This window comes from Euwallacea similis, chromosome 2 (genome assembly GCF_039881205.1).
Source record: "Euwallacea similis isolate ESF13 chromosome 2, ESF131.1, whole genome shotgun sequence".
Classification (NCBI taxonomy): domain Eukaryota; kingdom Metazoa; phylum Arthropoda; class Insecta; order Coleoptera; family Curculionidae; genus Euwallacea; species Euwallacea similis.
Window position 1 is genome coordinate 5,850,723 of NC_089610.1, and position 18,706 is coordinate 5,869,428.

The window sequence follows — 18,706 nt, forward strand, 5'->3', positions numbered from 1 at the left end:
CCTAATTTCAGGGACATATTCAAGATGTGCGCTTCCACTTTGTCATGGGTATCCTGGGGGGAAAAACACCTATTTTCTGTGGTAAACCGTTACTTTTTATTTGAAATAACTCATTTGACGTTTGATGTGAAGTGCTCTATGCTTTAAATATAAAATAACACACGAAATGAAGAACTTCTAAGTAAAACTATATTCTTATTAGCCTAACACCATACTGAGATATAGAATTATTTCATGACTTCGATCCTGATATGGAGAGTTTACAATAAAAGGTGTATAAGCAACGCAAAATTATACTGAATATGGAGAAACAACTGTTATCGACCACATGTGTAAAAAAAATTCAAAAGAACCGCACTCAATCACTATCTTCATGACGCCTGGACTTCTTCTTTTTATGCGGTCTATGATTGGGACTTCTGGACCTCGACTTATGTTTCCTCGTTCGACTTCGAGACCGTTCCCTCCGCCTAGATCTAAGGAAAGTGTCAAAATTTGTTCTCTTCAAATGTCTACTTAAAAAGCAAATATTTTCACATCAAAGCCTTAAGAACTTTTATTAAAACAGATTTGAATCGTAAATATATCCAATTCCCTGTTTAAAACCAAACAAGAGTGTTAAACAAATCCATACTCAATGCACTACTCACTTTTCCCTTTCGAGATCCCTCATCGGTCGTATGGATCTTCCTCGGCTATCATGCTCCCTGTCCCTTTCACGCTCTCTATCCCTGGAACTGCTTCTTCTACTCAGAGACCTCCTGAACTGAGGCACGCCCATCATATGCGCAGGTCTGGGCGGACTGCCCCCTGTCAAGGTTTTTATTTCAGTTGGCTGCCAGTGTGGATTACCTTGTCCTTCCACTTAAAAAAATATAATAGTGTTAATATTGGCGATTTTCTTTGGTTTAAAACGTGTGTGGAAATCATGACTTCAATTAAAAACGATTTTTGCTTGCGTTATGTTGTGTGAACATCCAAGTGGCAATAAAAAACTATTTTATAAACTTTCAAGTACCACCTATGTTATAGAAGTTAAAGAGTTACCAGCTGTTTGCCTGGTTACTTCTGAATAGACTTAAGAATACTCAACTATTTACTTACTCCACTGAGAGTCCTGAGTAGGCTCATAGCCACCCCCATAAAAAGGTTCTAGTTCTAAATTAAAGCCATATTCTGGTGGAGGAATTAATGGTTCACCATAGCTCATTGGTGGAGGCATGGTCATATCAGGAAATCCTGGTTTCCTGCTGTATTCTCTTCTATCAGCTGTCATTACCTACAACCATAAAACTATTCACTACACTATAAATAAGAAAACAACTTGCAATACTTGTATTGTATTCATTTTGGGGGTGTCATTTGATGGAGGGGGTACTGGCATGTAGTTTTGATTTGGATACTTATTGATATCATTTACAATCACTGGCCCTCTGGGAAGGCCTATGGAATTTAATGCCATCATGCCCACACCAGATTCATTGATACGAATTCTAGAACAAAATAATTTTTAACTAGAAATCTAGTGCTTTAAAAAACTACAATCGTTACCGTTTCTGCCGTTCACAATAAGCCTTCCAAGTGTCCTCATTAAACCCATAATTAAAATAATCTGTTATGTCAGCACCAGGTTTCCTCCAGGGTTTATCCTCTAGAGAATCTAAGTTATAATCAGATGCAGGTACTCCATTAATTGTACCAATCTGCTCAAATTCTTCTATTTGAAATTTCCCAGTCTGTTGTACTTGTTTGCTTTTATCTCCAATTGTAGTGGAAAGGCCACCTAAAGCAAAAATTATTACTTTCAACACACAACTGTATCAAACAAACTTGATAAAGTGACCTCTTTTAATGCTATGCTGTTGTGTGTATGAAGCAGAAGTTGTAGTTTTAATATCGCCAATAACAACATTCACATCATCATCACTGTCATCTTCTAGATCTTCTTCATCATCTCCATTTTGCTTCACTTCTTCATCCTCTCTCTCCTGTGCTGTATCACCGTTTTCGAGTTCCTCCAAAGGTTCATCTACTCCTGGAGGTCCATCATCTTCTGGAGGATTCTGCAAGATCCTTCTTTCTATGCTTCCATCTGGAGTAATCTATTTAATGAATTTTAATAGGTTTTTCTTCATTAAAGTAGGTGCAAGTGTAAATAAAACAAAAATAGTTTATTAAAGGAACTCCAAACATAAGATATTACTGGAATGAGTATTAACTTAAATTGCTCTTAATAGATATCTGATTTATGAACTTTAGAATGTTGACTTGATCAAATATTTTATACCAAATTTTTTAATAGCTTTTCTTGCCTTGAGTGATGCAATCTTTATTTTGTTAGCTTTTTTGTTTTAAATAATATATCTAAAGCTGCATCTTGGTACATAAATATGGTGAATCTTGATATGTGCAAGTTAGTTTGAGTTAAGGATGCCTACCTCCGGATAGTCATCAGGAACAGGCTTTGCAGGAGAAGACACTGGACCTTCTGTGGGGTCTATTGGTTGCAAGAATTGGTCTGCTTGTTCTTGAGGTGTAGAGCCATCAGGATTATCTCCATATAACCACTGATCATCATTTTCAATATCGTCTGCCATGTCTTGTATAAATTTAGGGATAAACAAGACACATATAAACCGGTTAAGTATGCAGGACTAGCTGAGAACTCAGGACTCCGAGAAATCAGAGGTTGAGGTTGCAGACTAGATTAGCACCTTAGAATATAAAACATCATGTTTTATATTCTAAGATTAACACAAGCACGCGTAAAATCCGTAAATATATAGTGGAGGTATTTTAATATTTTTACGTAATTAATTAAAAACAACTCACCCAACAAAAATATTCTATGAATAAAATAAATACAAATACAAAACCAAACCAATAGAAAAATCAGTCAGATTATCGAATTTGGACGATGTCGATATCGGACTTGGTGTACTGTATGGTGTCAAACTCGTTACAATTAACCAAGAGAATGAGAAGGATACAGAGAAGAATTGAGAATCTAATTCCCTATATTTCTGTGTGCTTTGGGATGTTTTTAAGATAAGAAAAACGATTTATCTAGAATCAATTTTATTATATCAGTACGCTGTCAACCTAACTAAATGAGGATATATCTGCTCTTATTACACTAGTGCACTTTGATTAGTAAGAAGCTGTTCTATTACCAATCTTCCATTTCGGAAGCTCCATAAAATGTCAAGTTAAATGTCAGAGTCAAATTTTTGTTTTGGCGCTTGGATCAGGTTGAATTGACGGCATTGACAATTTCATCTTTTCATGCACAAGGCGCCATGGCCGCCGATCAGGAACAATTTTGTCACATATTAACATCTCTGTTATCCACTGATAACGCCATCCGATCTCAAGCCGAGGTAAGCTATTTAATCCTATCATTTCCCTTTGTCCATTAACAGGCTTTCGAGCTAGAGGCAATGTTTGGTGTTGGCATATTTTTGCTTTGTTTGCGGTCTTTCTGCAACGTGTTGGAGTCCCAATGTTCCAATACAACATGCTGTCGCAAAAAAATACCATGAATCATCATAATTATGCGCATATATTAATTTTATGATCAAATTTGACACCTTAACTTACCCTAATAACAATATGAGCATCTTTTTCCACCTTCAACATCACCCTATGTATATGCTCACAAAGGGCGCCAAAATGCTCACCCAAGTCGTACTTACTGCTCTAACCATAGCTTGACCACAATTTTTTTTTCTTAGGAAGTTTACAGCAACATACCAATAGAGAGAAAAATCAGTTATTTACTCGGTGCAATTCACAATGCAAACCTTGACACTGAAGTTAGGCAAATATCTGCAGTCTTATTACGGAGAGTCTTCTCTAATGATTTTACGGACTTCTTTCCTAAACTTCCACCAGAGAGTCAGACTCAGCTCAAAGAGCAAGTCTTACTTGCTGTGCAACAGGTTCGATCTGAATTGCTAAGACATAAAGTTTGCGAAGTTGTAGCTGAAGTGGCCAGGAATCTTATAGATGATGAAGGAAATAACCAGTGGCCTGAGTTTTTGCAGGTAAGATGTATTTGAATGTGTTTTCAATCAGAGCCAGTTCTGCCTAACATGCAAAATATTCTTAACTGTTACCTGTTAATTGAAAAGGATTTGAATTAAATTATGAAGTGATGAATTAGTGTAATATGACTTAAAAATCATGAATTGGTACACTGCCATTTATATTTAACACAATATAATTTTCAAGCTTCTTTTGCATGTTAACTTGTATATTTCTTACAAAAACAAGTGTGTAACAAACCACAGAGAAGGAAGTGTTTCTAAATGGTAACTTTATCTAACACAGAAACGATAACAAATTTTATGTCTGTAGGAGTAAAAAACTGAACCCTAGTTTATTTAGTTTTAATGGGGCATTGATAGTTTCTGCATATATAAACCCTGTTTTTTCCTTTTTTTTGCAGTTCCTTTTCCACTGCGCAAATGACCCAAATCCGCAACTCAAGGAATCTGCCTTAACAATGTTCACAAGTGTGCCAGGCGTATTTGGAAACCAACAAAACAATTATCTAGACCTGATTAAACAAATGCTGATGCAAAGTCTGCAACCGACCGAAGCATATGAAGTTAGATTCCAAGCTGTCAGAGCTGTTGGCGCCTTCATTTTAATCAACGACAAAGAAACACAAATTTTGAAACATTTTGCTGATCTTTTGACACCTATGCTCGCTGTGATTGCTGAAAGCATTCAACATCATGATGATGATAATGTTTTGAAAGTATGTATGTAAGGAAGAGTGACTTCTTAAATATCCTAGGTTTCCCCTAGGTGCTGATTGATCTGGCCGAGAATACCCCCAAATATCTTAGACCTCAGTTGATAAATATATTCGAAATGAGTATGAAATTGTTCAGAGATTCAGGGGCGCTCGACAGTTGGAGAACCTTAGGCTTGGAAGTAATGGTTACCCTGGCAGAAGTAGCACCGGCAATGATCAGAAAGATGGCAGGCAAATATATGGAGCAGTTAGTGCCTCTTATTTTGCAGTTCATGGCCGACTTAGAAGACGAAGAAAATTGGGCGGAATCGGACGAACAGCTGGACGAAGATACTGATAGTAATAATGTGATTGCCGAAGCGGCATTAGATCGACTAGCTACAGGATTAGGTACTAGCAATTGACTTCTAATGATCATTGACAAGACAATGATGTTCACAGGAGGAAAGGTGATTTTACCTTTGGTAACATCAAATATTCCCCAAATGCTGAGCAACCCAAATTGGAAGCAACGGCATGCCGCTTTAATGGCAATTAGTGCTATTGGCGAAGGTTGTCAGAAACAAATGGAACCGATGTTGCCGCAGATTATGGAGGGTGTACCGGGGGTTATGGAAAGCATCGTAAGATACTTACAGGACCCACATCCAAGGGTAAGCTTTTCCTCCACGTTTAAGGGAGGTCTGTTTAAGAATTCAAGTATATTTATACTTGAATAATCAACAATGTAAAATCATATCGTTAGGTGAGGTACGCAGCTTGCAACGCCATTGGTCAGATGTCTTCAGACTTTGCTCCGGTTTTTGAGAAAAAGTTCCACGATCGGGTAGTTCCCGGATTACTTATGCTGTTAGACGATAACGCCAATCCAAGAGTTCAAGCACACGCAGGTAAGCAGAATACCTCTTGAGTAGTTATCTTATTTTACAATTTTTCCTATAACTCTTGCAGCGTTTGAGATACTCAATTTAAATTTTGATTTGCGTTGAGGCGTCTGTTTTTCATTACAGAAAAGACCTAGTAATATTGGAATCGTTCTTTTACTTAGGTGCCGCCTTAGTAAACTTCGCCGAAGATTGTCCCAAACACATCCTAAGCGGTTACCTTGAACCCCTCATGGCAAAACTTGAAACCATCCTGACCTCAAAAGTGAACGAGCTGGTGGAAAAGGGAACCAAACTCGTTTTGGAACAAGTCGTCACAACAATAGCAAGTGTCGCCGACACTGCTGAGAACGAATTCGTCACCTATTACGATCGTCTGATGCCCTGTTTGAAATACATTATTCAAAATGCCAACAAAGAAGAATATAAGCTGCTCAGAGGTTAATATTTAATAGCTGATATTAACAAGAATATTTTGGATGGTTTTCTTTTATTTAGGTAAGGCCATTGAGTGCGTCACCTTGATAGGCACTGCTGTGGGCCCTGAGAAATTCAGTGCAGACGCCACCCAAGTCATGGACATGTTACTCAAAACCCACGGAAATGGGATAGAGCTTCCAGATGATGATCCTCAAACTAGCTACTTAATATCGGCCTGGTCAAGGATATGTCAAGTATGGAATGGGAATAGGGATTGTAGTGTTTTTGTCTCAAAATTCATAGACAATTCTGATTCGTTTGATATTCAGTTTATTAGTATATCATGTTGTTTTTATAGGTTTTAGGAAAAAATTTTGAGCCATACTTACCCCTGGTGATGAGTTCTGTTGTGAGAACTGCATCCATGAAACCCGACGTAGCTCTTTTGGACAGCGATGAAATGGCTGGTGTAGAAGGTCAAGATGATGAATGGCAGTTCATTTCGCTCGGGGAACAGAAGAATTTCGGTATTCGCACAGCCGGTAAGTTTACTTGTAACGAGTAAATCCATTATAAAGAGACTATCTGATGGTATTCTGTTTATAGGCTTGGAGGATAAAGCTGCGGCTTGCATGATGTTAGCATGCTATGCTCGTGAATTAAAGGACGCGTTCGCGCCCTACGCTGAAGAGATTGTAAAACTGATGGTCCCGATGTTAAAATTTTACTTTCATGATGGTGTACGAAACGCAGCCGCTGAATCTCTACCATGGCTGTTAGAATGCGTTATGTGCAGGTGAGAAAATAATAAAATAACTACATGAATTCTTATTATTTTCTGCTTTCTATTCTTTTCTGTTGATTCTCAGTTCATCGTTTACTAAAGACTCAGACGAAAATCCTTGTTGAGTTATTTGTCTTTATGTTAGTATTAACATTATTTTTGGCAATTCTTTGTTTCTTTTTCAAAACAGAGGCCCGGCATTCGTCAACGATATGTGGCTCTTCATTTGCCCAGATTTATTGCGAGCCCTAGATACCGAACCCGAAAATGAAGTATTACTCGTAATGTTAGACTCGCTGGCCAGATGTATCCTGAAATTGGGACCTTCATACATAAGCCAAGAATCAATGACTGAGATTTTAAGAATCGCTGACAAACTGATGACCGAACACTTTGACAGGGCCAACGACAGACATAAAAAGCATTTAGATGAAGACTATGATGAGGTAAGTTCCTCAGTTTTTTAATATCAAGAGTACGAAATTAGAGTTGTAAAATTTTTGACCGAAAAAATTACATGTTCTTTCCAGGACGTTCAAGAACAACTAGAGGACGAAGAATCCGACGACATTTATATTCTCAGTAAAGTAGCGGACGTCATACATTCACTCTTCACAGTGTATGGAGAGAATTTCATCCCTCTCTTCGATCAACTACTAAATCACTTCGTTAACCTCCTTGCACCCAATAGAAGTTCGGCCGACAGGCAGTGGGGCATTTGTGTCTTCGACGACGTCATTGAATTCACAGGTCCCGCCTGCTGCAAATACCAGCGATACTTCCTTGAACCCTTGGCGGTTTATGTTAGAGATAAAAGCGTCGAAGTACGACAAGCAGCGGCTTACGGTTGGGGCGTCCTGGCCCAGTTTGGGGGCGAACAATTTGCCACAGAATTATCGAAAATCCTACCAGTTTTGGTGGAGGTTATAAACGACTCTCAATCAAGAGATCCCAGAAATTTAAATGCGACAGAGAATGCTATTTCAGCGGTGACAAAAATAATGAAGTATAACAACTCGCAAATTAACTTGACAGAAATTATCCCAATTTGGTTCTCTTGGTTGCCTGTAACTGAAGAGACGGATGAAGCGCCGTATATTTATGGATATTTATGCGATTTGATAGAGCAGAATAATCAAGCAGTTATAGGTATGTATGGGTGTTTTGTTATTATAATTTGGCAGGTAATATAGGGTTAATTTTTAACTCTAATGAGAAAGAAATAACAATATGTAATATACTGGGTGCTTCAGATTTTGTAATCAGAAGTTTAATAAGTCCTAATTTAATTACATTGATAATTGAGTATTTTCCTCATCTTACCTAATTCTCTATATAAAAAAGGAATTATGGGATATTTTGATCGTAGTATGTGCATTGTACAACTTTCACTCTCCTTTCAGGTGTTAACAACGCGAACATACCCAAAATAATTCACATCATTGCGGAAGCCTTCAACAACGAAGTGCTTGAGCCAAGTTCGACTGAAGGCGCCCGAATGCTGAATATAGTGAGACAAGTTCAGTCAAACGATACATTTTTCCAAACAGTCGTCCAAACGATGACGCCAGAACAACAGCAAGCTTTACACGCCGCCCTGCACTCTTCGACCGCGTCTTAGTAATTAAAACTTCTTATTTATTGTTTTTTTTTTTGTCAAAAAAAAGATAATAGGTCTTAGATTAAAAATGCTATGTTATTTTTGTATATCAGTGAGAGATTATGTCCGTTCTATTGGATGTCATCGTTGTAATGGTATTTATTAATATTTCTCTGTAAATAATTGGACGCAAAGTTTATGCCTGTGTTGTTTGTGATCTCAGAGATACTTTCCTAGGAAATGTCTCTTAGGTTACGACAGTAAATGCAGGCCTTAAATGCATGTGATATTTTGACTTTCATGTAACAGAATTTATTCGTTTCGGTCCTCTGGTTATAAATAACAACTATGTATCTTCCTATCGTTTTTGAAAATAGTTAGTTCATTGGCTGCAATCATTTCAAGTGATGTTTAGAGATCACACTTATTCTTGTAAGGCATGTATTAATACTAAATGCTAATGAAACCGATGAATTCTCCATTTAGATGCATAAGACTAGGTTGAAGTCGAGGGCAATACACATTTAATTGTTTAGAATTCGTAAGTGAATCAATAATATTAAAAATTCCTACAACCTTGTCCAATTGGGCCTGAGGGACGTGTATAATCGAAAGTGGCTGTTCGTTGTTGCATATTATGTTAGTGGCACTTTAATAAATACCACCTTCGGTTATCAAGATCAGCTTTGTTTTAACAAGTTATCCGATTCAAGTTTGTCTGGCTAAATAGAACTTTATATACAATAATAGCTTTAAATGAGTGTTTTTATTTTCATCAACAGAAATTAAAGGAAAAAATCGTGTTTACGTACCGTAACGTAACTTTATTTTGTCCTGACTGGTGGTGCCGCCTAACGGCGAAGCACAGTACGAGTTACTAAACGGGAACAAATTCCTTCTACCAAACAATGCTCAGTTTGGCTACTCACTCCTAGATGGCGCCATATAAAACAATGGAATATTTGGTTTGGATTTAGCGGTGTATAGATAGCATCATATCAAGCAACCCACAATACAAATGAATACTACTCATGTGATCGCTTATAAACGGACATTTTTTCCTTTTGTACCCATAATTTTTAGCAAGGGCGAACGAAACACTGTTATTCCAAATATATCATAATCCCGAGTATCAATTTTAAAAAGAAATAGTTATTTTGGCTACTGTTGAATGGCAGCTTTTGCATTTCGATTTTCGAACGCAAATAATTTTAAAACCGGAGTAACTGAATTTTTTTATGCCACAAATTTTATAATTTTTACCAGAAATTAGTCTTTAACGAACTAGATTTATTAGTGAACTGCAGATTGTGAAAGTTCTTTGAGCAAAATTTTACCAACAAATTTTCCCCTCACAAAAACAGTGGCGTACATCCCAATTTCGTACCAAAAAAAAAACTGAAAATTGAGTATTTCGATTTCAACGAGATTGGGTTCCGCAGTAGGCATACGATACAGCTTTGATATGCCACGGTCAAAACTCAAATCGGACAACTTCGATTTTTGGGTCCAAAAAATATCATGGACTATACATCATGAAAATTTTTGGGCCAAAAAATCGAAGTTGTCCGATTCGAATTTTGACCGTGGCATATCAAAGCTGTATCGTATGCCTACTGCGGAACCCAATCTCGCCCAAATTGGAGCACTTAGTTTTCAGCAATTTTTTTTTGGTACGAAATTGGAATGTACGCCACTGATTTTGCGAAGACCAAATTCCGAGGTAAAGTGCATACCATTAAATTTTTTTTACGAAAAATTTTATACTGAAGCCATGCCTGAAAAATATATATTTAAAACTGTGTAAAAAAATAAAGAAGCAATTTCCCATAAATTTAAATTAAGCCTTATTAAACAAAACAATATTACAAGGAAACCAATTAAAAATTTAGGTAAAGATGCGTCCACTTAAACCTTGTTCAATACCTTATTGCAGTTATTGGGTAAATACTGCAACGTGTACGGTTAGTATCCCTATGCGACCCCGTGTTTAAAGGAAGGATTTTGATATTTCATAATTTCCAAAAATCCCAATAAATAAAACAACACATAACGTACAAGCATGTATTTGTACAAGTCTAGCAAGAAAAAATAATTTTATTTTGCCTTCTTAGACTTAATTTTTCTCATATAGAATTCTAGTTCTTTGCCCTCAAGAACATAGCCGTCAGCTCGCCCGCACTGTCCTGGTCGAGAAGACAAACAAGCTGAAAAAAAAAGACTATTTTAGTTCACATTATCTCCTATTAGAACTGAAAAATGTTGGATTATCTAATGAATCAGAGTAACTATGACAAGCATGTCATAGAACATAGCAAGAGTCTAAAACAAACTGCTCACTTAAACATGTTCTCGCTAATGTTTTATCATCATGTGAAGTTTGTACAGTGTGAATAAAAATGTATGGAACAAGATATTGTAAACATGAAATTATAAGTAACTAGTGTCAAAAAATAGCAAATTTCAATGTGTTTTGGTATTATTGCATATTAGTATTAATTAGTAATAGTCAAGCAATAAATAGCTACTGCTAGTTGTACCCCTGGCTTTTTAAGGACAAAAATTTGGCATTAAAATTTACACTGAATCATACATTAGATACCTAGCCTTACCTAATAATCTTCCAGTCTGGAACTGCTCTTCCAAAGCTGGTTCAACTTTTGCAGACCTTTGCCTTGTTTGGTACTTCTTTTGTACCTTTTTGCTTCTTTTTTTGCTTAAGAGTGCTTCCTCCTCAGGAGTCTGCAAAATATTTGAATAGTTAGTTATGTGGCCAGGATAAAGCTCATTGAATTACTATTTTGCTTTAGGAAGCGTATATGCTCAGAACTTTTGGCCAATGTAATCATCAAAATCAGATGACACGCATTATAACATCACTGAGAAACCTCTATGCAAGTCCTCACAAGTATAAAATTAGTGTCTGTTATGCAGAATTTGGATTATGTTGCAAATGGTATGCAACTCTTATTTTTTTTACCACTTGAGTTCCTCTTCCACAATGACTGTTTTATATATTTGGTATTCCACTATTTTTAGACATTTTAGACACAAGTAAATTGCCTTGATTTTTAAACAGATTTTTTGTAAATTTAATCGAGAATGAAATATTTCAAATTCCCTACCGTTGAAAGTCTGACTTTAGATACCAAAACAAATTTTAATAAAACACTTACCAATTTAGCACCCTTCTTCCTTCCTACAGCCAAAATATAATGGTTCTCATACCACTGTCTGAAAGGTGTAGCATCAATGACGACAATGGCATTCTTCACCAATGTTTTGGTGCGGACCAGCTCATTGTTACTAGCATTGTAAACAACATCAATAATACGGGTCTTTCTGGCGGTACCTTCGCTTCCCCAAGCAAAATTTCCAGTGTCCAGCCTCAAAGCTCTGTATTTAAGGTTACCTCCCCTGGTGCGAACATAGTGCACCCTACGAGTGCCAAGTTTTGTGTTGGCAGCTGGGCGTCCTAACTCAAACTTCCTCTTCTTTCTCAAAGGCTTCCTTTTCCCACCAGTGGCCCTTCGTTTGTGCCAATGGTCTCGGCTAATACCTAAAAAGCATTTTTAAGTAATATGTTGCCATGAAGTTCGTATTGATTTGTGGGCAATCTGGAGAGGCTCAGATCGCTGTGGGATGTTTTTTAGTCGTCAGCACACACATCAGACAACATTTCTTTAAAGTATCATCATGAAAGTGTTTTTGTAGGTAGTAGTTATTAGAGAGGTTATAATCCTAAGAAATCAGTTTTAGACCCAACAATTCTATTTTATGGAAAAATATTTTTTGTGGCGATTTCCTACGACCTGGTTGAATATTTTTATGCAATTTTCACACCGGGATGTAAGAATTTTTACTAGATATTTAAAGAAAACCTTCTTCTAGACACCTACCCATTTTGAAAACGAACTTGAAAAGGAGAGCTTAAGATTACGAGATAGAAGATGTGGATATGTCAAGTAAATATCAACTATCCGAAATTGACTGACGGACAAACGACAATGACGTGCATGTTTGTGAATATACACATATATATATCAATATGTATTTATAAGTCGATTTTTATATCGATATCGATATGTATTTATATCTCAATTTACATATCGATATTTTTCACAGTGTCTTCTGTCGTCTGTCAAATACATTTGATTATAAAATTAAGTTGGTTAGCATGTCTATCGTTTTTTTATTTTGTCGATTGGTAGACACACCTTCCATCATTCAGAGTTGATCTAATTCGTAGATCCTCGCGTTGTTTTTGTGGGGTTATGTTTCAAAAAATGATGGTTGAAGGTTTTTCTGTTTACTTTTCATATTAAGTGAATTATCTAAAGGAATAAATGAATGAAAATTTTCGAATAAGAGAGTTAATTTCAAACTCAAATGGATATTCAGTGCATAAATAATATCGACTGTAATCAAGGTGGGATTAGAGCTGTTCGGTTTAATGGTGTGTATGCTGTAATAATACAAAATGAATATTACAATATTTAACCTGATCGAGAATATAGATCCTCCTTAATTTATTAATTTGAAACTTGATTTGTCCCTTTCAGTTGACGGTTACTATTGCATGACATGTGGATCTGACAAAAAGATAAAGCTATGGAATCCCTATCGTAAACTATTACTGAAGACCTATGGGGGTCATGGAAATGAGGTGTTAGATGCATGTGGTTCCTGCGACAGCAGCCAAATCCTTTCATGTTCTTCTGATAAATCCATAATAGGTATTGTGTATACACCTTCCTGTCACCATTTGGTATTTATTACTATATTAAATACCTACTTGATTCTAGTATGGGATGTGTCAACTGGCCAGCCTTTACGCAGGCTCCGAGGTCACGCAGCCACAGTATCTTGTGTTAAATTCAACGAAGAGTCATCTGTGGCAATTTCTGGCAGTCTAGATAACACTGTGATGTGCTGGGACTTGAGATCAAGAGCACAAACTCCATTCCAGATTCTAAAAGAGGCAAAAGACTGCATTTCTTCCATTAGAGTTAGTGACCATGAAATTCTAGTTGGATCAGTAGACTGCTCAGTTAGACGGTATGATTTGAGGAATGGAAGATGTGATGCTGATTTTGTTGGGGGTAAGTTTAGTGTTGATTGAAATATAAGTCATTATAGTGTTATTTACATATAGCTGCCATAACATCTGCCACTTTCTCCCGGGATGGCCAGTGTATTTTAGTTGGTTCAGCTGACAATGTGGTGAGATTACTGGACAAGGATAGTGGTGAGCTACTTGGAGAGTATGTGTCAATTTTAAAATATTTAATTTGCTGTTAAAAGTAAGATAAATGCTTTCCTCAGATACACTGGCCACAAAATCGGCGGTTTAAGTATTGAAAGTGACCTTATGGCCAATGACAATTATGTCTTAAGTGGCTCTGTCAGCGGGGAGCTTTGGTGCTGGGATTTGGTGTCAACGGCAGTGAAGCACAAATTTGTCCATAATAGGAATAAGGCTTTAAGTTCTCTGAGTGTTCATCCCAAGAAAGACATTATTCTTACCGCCTCTGTTACCACAATTAAGCTTTGGGGAAATCCTAGTGATGTGGTGGAAGATCAACAGACGACAGAAAATGATTGATACAATCATAGATGAAAGTAAGTTTCCTTCTGGAGGTCTAGGAAATTACTTTTAAAAATACGTAGAAAATGGAATTTATTTCAGTAATAAAGTGCGCTATTTTGTGATGTAAAAATTAGTACATGGGTTTGTGCTGTTGATTCAGCTGATAAACGAAATTCTCTTAATTTATTATAGAAAATCTCAACGTTTTGTCTGCCCGCAGCCGTGTTTCAAATCCCGGAAGGCAACGCATGGCTACAGCGCTTGCGTCCAACAACTGTGCCGCCGAAATACTAGCTTTGAGAATAATATCAGCAGTTTTGACCAAGAAAATCACTTTCAAATAATACTGTATACAGAAAGTTTTTATTTTATACGTTATTGAGCAAGAAAATCACCATGAAGACCATGCATATGTATGTATCAAATTATCGACGTAACTGTAACAATACGTAATAAATAATACGCTAACTATCGACTACAATAAGAATAAAAGATTAAACTTTTTATAATGGAGTAATTTATATGTAGAAGTACATATTAAATTAGTTAGGTAGATTAGTGACGTGATATAGAGATGTAGAGTTCCTAAAGACAATACTTTTTCTTAATACAAAAATGAATCTTTCTTACCCTCTGTGTTACGTGTGATGATTATTCGAATTAGCCAACGACGTCAGAGCCTCAGCCGCATCAATCTCCTCTTTCCCATGAACCAAAAGCATATCACAATCGATTTTATTAGGTTTCTTTTTTAGCGACTTGTTGAAAGACCAGTCAATATTGTAGTTCCCCTCGTTCGGCCTAAATTTCTCGGCGCTCTGCAGCCACCTGGCAATCATTGAGTTTTTGTCAGTTTCCGCTGCCTCAGCACCAGACAGTTCCGAACTCTGACAGTCGCGCATATACTTTTCCATGATATGGTTCTTGTATTTGTTCGCAGGTTGAGAGAAGGGATTGTCCTGGTCTGCTTCGGTTGTAGAACTCACAAAGTAGCACTGATTTTGAGACTCGCTACAAGTTTGAGAGAGATAAGGGGAATCAATTATTTGAATAGCTACGAATAGCCATGAGTCAAACGAGACCAATGCCAGTAAGAATTTAGTCTGGGGGTTAATTTCTTTGAGTTATACAAGGTTAATTTTGCACTGGTCTCGCCACTATCGTTGCCGACCTGTATTGCTACACTTGCCTATTATTGTTATTATAAAACTTCCCATAGTTGTGGTCTAATTGGGTTTTAGCGAACTGCTCCTCGAATTTCTGTAGTTCGGCATCGTCGTAAGTACATTCAGGCTCCTCCCAGATACTGTCTTCTGAACATATACTAAAGTGCTCCACGTTGCCTTGCACTTGACTGTTGTATGTTTTTATAAGGTCTCCCCAAGTTTTCCTTTGGGGGTTTCTACCCGCATTTTTCAGCTTTCGGCGCCAGTTAGCGAACCAATTGCAGACCTGCAAACACAGCAAGCCTAGCCATCCTTGCTATGGTGATGTAAATACTGCATGTTTACCTGAATATATGTCAGTCCAGTTTGCACAGCCAACATTTTCTTTTCGTCTCGATTTGGATATGGATTGTCTCTTCTGCGGATCAGCCAGTCTTTGAGGAAGCGCTTGATTTCAGGGGTAAACAGTCTTTTCAGAGATCGCTTTTCATCGCCATATGCCCTTCTGCAAACGATAGACCATTAGAGCAGGCAAATCGTGATAAAACCTACTTAGAGGTGCGTTATTGAAAGAGGGAAAAAGTCATCCATTAATTCAATTTAGCAAGGGTTGTGTTCTTATCCATGCAAATAAAGCTCTAACTCTTCTACTTCCCTTTACTTCACATAAAAAGATATTTTAAAATGACTGATAATTTGCCCTGTGCCATTTTTTGTCACCTACGACGGAGGCGGGTAATACATCAGTCCCTGTCAAATACGGTCCTGCATGATTTAAATTAAATTCGCGAGCCTCGTTGGATTTTGAATTCATCGATTAGTGTGTCAATAAGGACCGATGGAGTAGAGTCCTGGAAAGTTTATCAAGAGAGGAAACCGAAGCAAAGGCGTAGATCCGTTGTGTGACTTCCATGAAATTTCACACCTAGGTAAAGCTGCCACCAAAATGTCAAGAAAGGGTTTGCATCATTTGATCTTGTCTCTCTTAAAAATATTTATGATGAATTTTGATGTATTTTATAGCTGCCCCCTTACAAAGCTATTCTGTCTAATATACCACATTTATAATAGTACTAATAACGGTACCACTAGCATAGCGAAAATTTTTCTAGCTCCCAAACAGCATTTTATGATACTTTGAAGTGCGCAACTACATTCCCATTTGATCAACTGCGCATCTCTGTACATTCTTTATGTGGGATACCCTGTATATGGAATAGAATACCTGTGTGCTTTGTATGTGTTTTTATGGTGTGCAAAGGTATGTACCATATAAGGGAGGAAAAATCGCACATTTTTTCAAATATTTTTAGATCAGCAGTATCGGATTTCATCAACGGCTCAGTACCGGTGACGATTACATATGCAGTTTGAGGTATATTTCAAGTATTACCTCCCGCTTGAAGGCCAAATTATGTAAGGTTGCCATGTAATAAAACATATTTAAGTGATTTTCAATGGAAGTAAACTAAATCTTGGTTACTCTGACTAAGCTAAAACACATAAAACTCCAAGCCAAACTCAAATAATTCCCACTCGTCCCAAACCTGTTAATTTTTTTGTTCCGAACCGGCCTTTTCGCCTTTTCCCTGGAACATTCCCCCATCTGGAAGTCCATTTTGATTTTCTTTTAAAATAGTGGATTTCTAAGTCGAAAAAGATGTCATAAACGAAGTAAAAATAGATATGTTGGATAAAGTTCAAAAACAAGATTCCGTGGCCATATTGCTAATACATGTAATTACTGTTTTCACTTATAAATTTCACATCTTGCTCGTACAAGCCGGTGATATCCAGGATTGTATCCTCAGCGAGGGCTTTGAGTTGATTTTCACACGAGTTAAATCCGTCACGTGGCCGCAAACCGCAAAACATGATTTAAGGCGAAGTTATATGGAAAACATGAGTCAGGTCGGCCACGTTCCTACTTGTTTTAGCTCGTTTATCCACGAAATTCCATTAAAACTGCACACCAATATCGCTTACCTCGATTCGAGGGTGTACCGACGCGAAGGGGTCATGCAAAAATCGATTTCATGTGAAATCATCTGTATAAACACCATAAAAGTTTGTGTGAAACTGAACTTACACAATCCTGAGACATTTGGATGCTGTTTTATTTTCAGATCTTTCAGTCTCCCGCGACGTTGTTTTTATAATTTGATCTCTATATCTCGTTTTGCTTGGAGGTAGTTAAATGTGTTGTTTGTCAATAGGTTGGGGTTACTTAAGTATAACCGATCGTGCTTAAGTCTGTAGAAGTTGGCAGAGTGCGGTTCACCTGTGTCAGGTCTGCAGTCTCGTGTTTCTGTACTGCTGTACACAATCGTCATAAAGGGAGCCTCGTGTGTATTTTAATTTCAGTTAAGGAATGTGTAAGAGTCGTTACGTGTTGAAACTGTTCGACTTTGATAGCTAATACGTGTACAGGGTGTCCGTTTCAGGAACTTCACCTTGGGGATTTGGGTGACCATAAAAGGTACGGGGTGGATTCGATTAGGGACAGTGCGCAATTTGGAGATCAAGAGTGTACCGTTTAAAAATTAAAACAAAAATCCGATTGCTTTCAGGGGTATTCGGAAAAATATTTTTATGTTTTCCTCAAGTTATTTGGTAAGATAAGTTAAAATGATTAACGCTTCATTAGTGCAACTTTTCCTCGTCTATAACATGGCGATATCATTGAAATTCGATTTTTTTCGATTTCAACTTTATTCTTTCTTATGGGCGCCACCTTGTATTTTCACATTGATACATTTAGCCTATTTTTCTGATTACAATGATGTATCACGTTTGAGGGTTCAGTTTTACAGTTTAGTGTTAATATCAAAAACAATGTATAAATAATAATCTAATGGGGAAAAGTCTGGCGAGCTTGCTGGCCAACTTAATAGAAATTACCAAATACACTAAACTCGCTTAAATTTCTCTAAAGGAGTGGAAAATAGTTTTGAGATAGTTGTTGGTTTTGTGGATACCGCTGTAACTTACACATTTCGATGCGAAGCGCAATAAATTTCTAACATATTTCGTGTCTCCTCACTTGAAAAACGTGGGTTAACATGTGATCGTTACCGTAGTCAGAAAAAGGCCTGAATTAAAAAATGTAAACACTTAAGGTGGCTCCATAAGAAAAGCCGAAGTTGACGGTGGTTGTAGAAAATCGAAACGGCGGATTTCCAATATGACGTAGTCACGTTATGGAAGAGGGAAAGTTGGATTGATGACGTATCAATCATTTTGAATTATTTCGTCAAATAATTTGAAAAAAAAGTAAAACCTTTTTCCAATATTTCAGCTTTTTCCATATACCTCCAAGTCATGGAAATTTTAAAAACACTTTAAAATGGCATATTCTTGAGCTCCTAATGGTCCAACTTTGCACTAATTTAATCGACCTCGTATCTTTTATGGTAGCCCAGATCCCCCATGGTTGAATCCAGAAGCGAACACCCTGTATACAACATATGTAAAGAGTTTCGATTAAATTATGCTTC

The 18,706-nt window shown here is 37.0% G+C and overlaps 5 protein-coding genes across 9 annotated transcripts; 2 read left to right on the top strand and 3 right to left on the bottom strand.

Moving 5' to 3' along the window:
* Window positions 1-175: 175 nt before the first annotated feature.
* Fip1 (Factor interacting with poly(A) polymerase 1) lies at window positions 176-2,852 on the bottom strand. The gene is made up of 8 exons (XM_066405438.1): window positions 2,833-2,852; window positions 2,439-2,599; window positions 1,844-2,102; window positions 1,552-1,783; window positions 1,334-1,493; window positions 1,105-1,279; window positions 651-864; window positions 176-476 (listed from the first exon to the last, which is right to left on the bottom strand). Exons 2-8 carry the CDS (start codon window positions 2,595-2,597, stop codon window positions 359-361), a joined length of 1,317 nt encoding a protein of 438 aa, XP_066261535.1. The 5' UTR covers window positions 2,598-2,599; window positions 2,833-2,852; the 3' UTR covers window positions 176-358.
* A 391-nt stretch (window positions 2,853-3,243) lies between these two features.
* Karybeta3 (karyopherin beta 3) lies at window positions 3,244-9,210 on the top strand. The gene is made up of 13 exons (XM_066405921.1): window positions 3,244-3,380; window positions 3,735-4,046; window positions 4,451-4,765; window positions 4,816-5,155; window positions 5,207-5,418; window positions 5,511-5,655; window positions 5,814-6,089; window positions 6,148-6,323; window positions 6,428-6,611; window positions 6,676-6,865; window positions 7,044-7,299; window positions 7,384-8,002; window positions 8,257-9,210. Exons 1-13 carry the CDS (start codon window positions 3,300-3,302, stop codon window positions 8,472-8,474), a joined length of 3,324 nt encoding a protein of 1,107 aa, XP_066262018.1. The 5' UTR covers window positions 3,244-3,299; the 3' UTR covers window positions 8,475-9,210.
* A 1,293-nt stretch (window positions 9,211-10,503) lies between these two features.
* RpS8 (ribosomal protein S8) lies at window positions 10,504-12,442 on the bottom strand. The gene is made up of 4 exons (XM_066405327.1): window positions 12,353-12,442; window positions 11,630-12,012; window positions 11,066-11,195; window positions 10,504-10,660 (listed from the first exon to the last, which is right to left on the bottom strand). The coding sequence occupies exons 1-4, from the start codon at window positions 12,354-12,356 to the stop codon at window positions 10,551-10,553; spliced, it is 627 nt and encodes a 208-aa protein (XP_066261424.1). The 5' UTR covers window positions 12,357-12,442; the 3' UTR covers window positions 10,504-10,550.
* Window positions 12,443-12,754: 312 nt separating this feature from the next.
* Window positions 12,755-14,552, top strand: LOC136418389 (WD repeat domain-containing protein 83). 2 transcript variants are annotated; one of them, XM_066404439.1, is made up of 6 exons: window positions 12,755-12,909; window positions 13,016-13,189; window positions 13,259-13,555; window positions 13,609-13,717; window positions 13,779-14,075; window positions 14,236-14,552. In XM_066404439.1, the coding sequence occupies exons 1-5, from the start codon at window positions 12,843-12,845 to the stop codon at window positions 14,056-14,058; spliced, it is 927 nt and encodes a 308-aa protein (XP_066260536.1). In that variant the 5' UTR covers window positions 12,755-12,842; the 3' UTR covers window positions 14,059-14,075; window positions 14,236-14,552. The 2 variants fall into 2 exon arrangements, with proteins under 2 accessions (XP_066260536.1, XP_066260540.1); XM_066404443.1 differs by having other exon boundaries at window positions 14,264-14,552.
* On the bottom strand, window positions 14,385-17,625 carry LOC136418401 (homeobox protein Mohawk-like). Of its 4 annotated transcripts, none has more exons than XM_066404463.1 (5): window positions 17,196-17,625; window positions 15,555-15,714; window positions 15,229-15,495; window positions 14,674-15,050; window positions 14,385-14,480 (listed from the first exon to the last, which is right to left on the bottom strand). In XM_066404463.1, the coding sequence occupies exons 1-4, from the start codon at window positions 17,270-17,272 to the stop codon at window positions 14,682-14,684; spliced, it is 873 nt and encodes a 290-aa protein (XP_066260560.1). In that variant the 5' UTR covers window positions 17,273-17,625; the 3' UTR covers window positions 14,385-14,480; window positions 14,674-14,681. The 4 variants fall into 4 exon arrangements, with proteins under 4 accessions (XP_066260560.1, XP_066260577.1, XP_066260569.1 ...); XM_066404480.1 differs by adding an exon at window positions 16,757-16,836 and having other exon boundaries at window positions 14,385-15,050; window positions 17,196-17,616; XM_066404472.1 differs by adding an exon at window positions 16,757-16,855 and having other exon boundaries at window positions 14,385-15,050; window positions 17,196-17,513.
* Window positions 17,626-18,706: the final 1,081 nt, after the last annotated feature.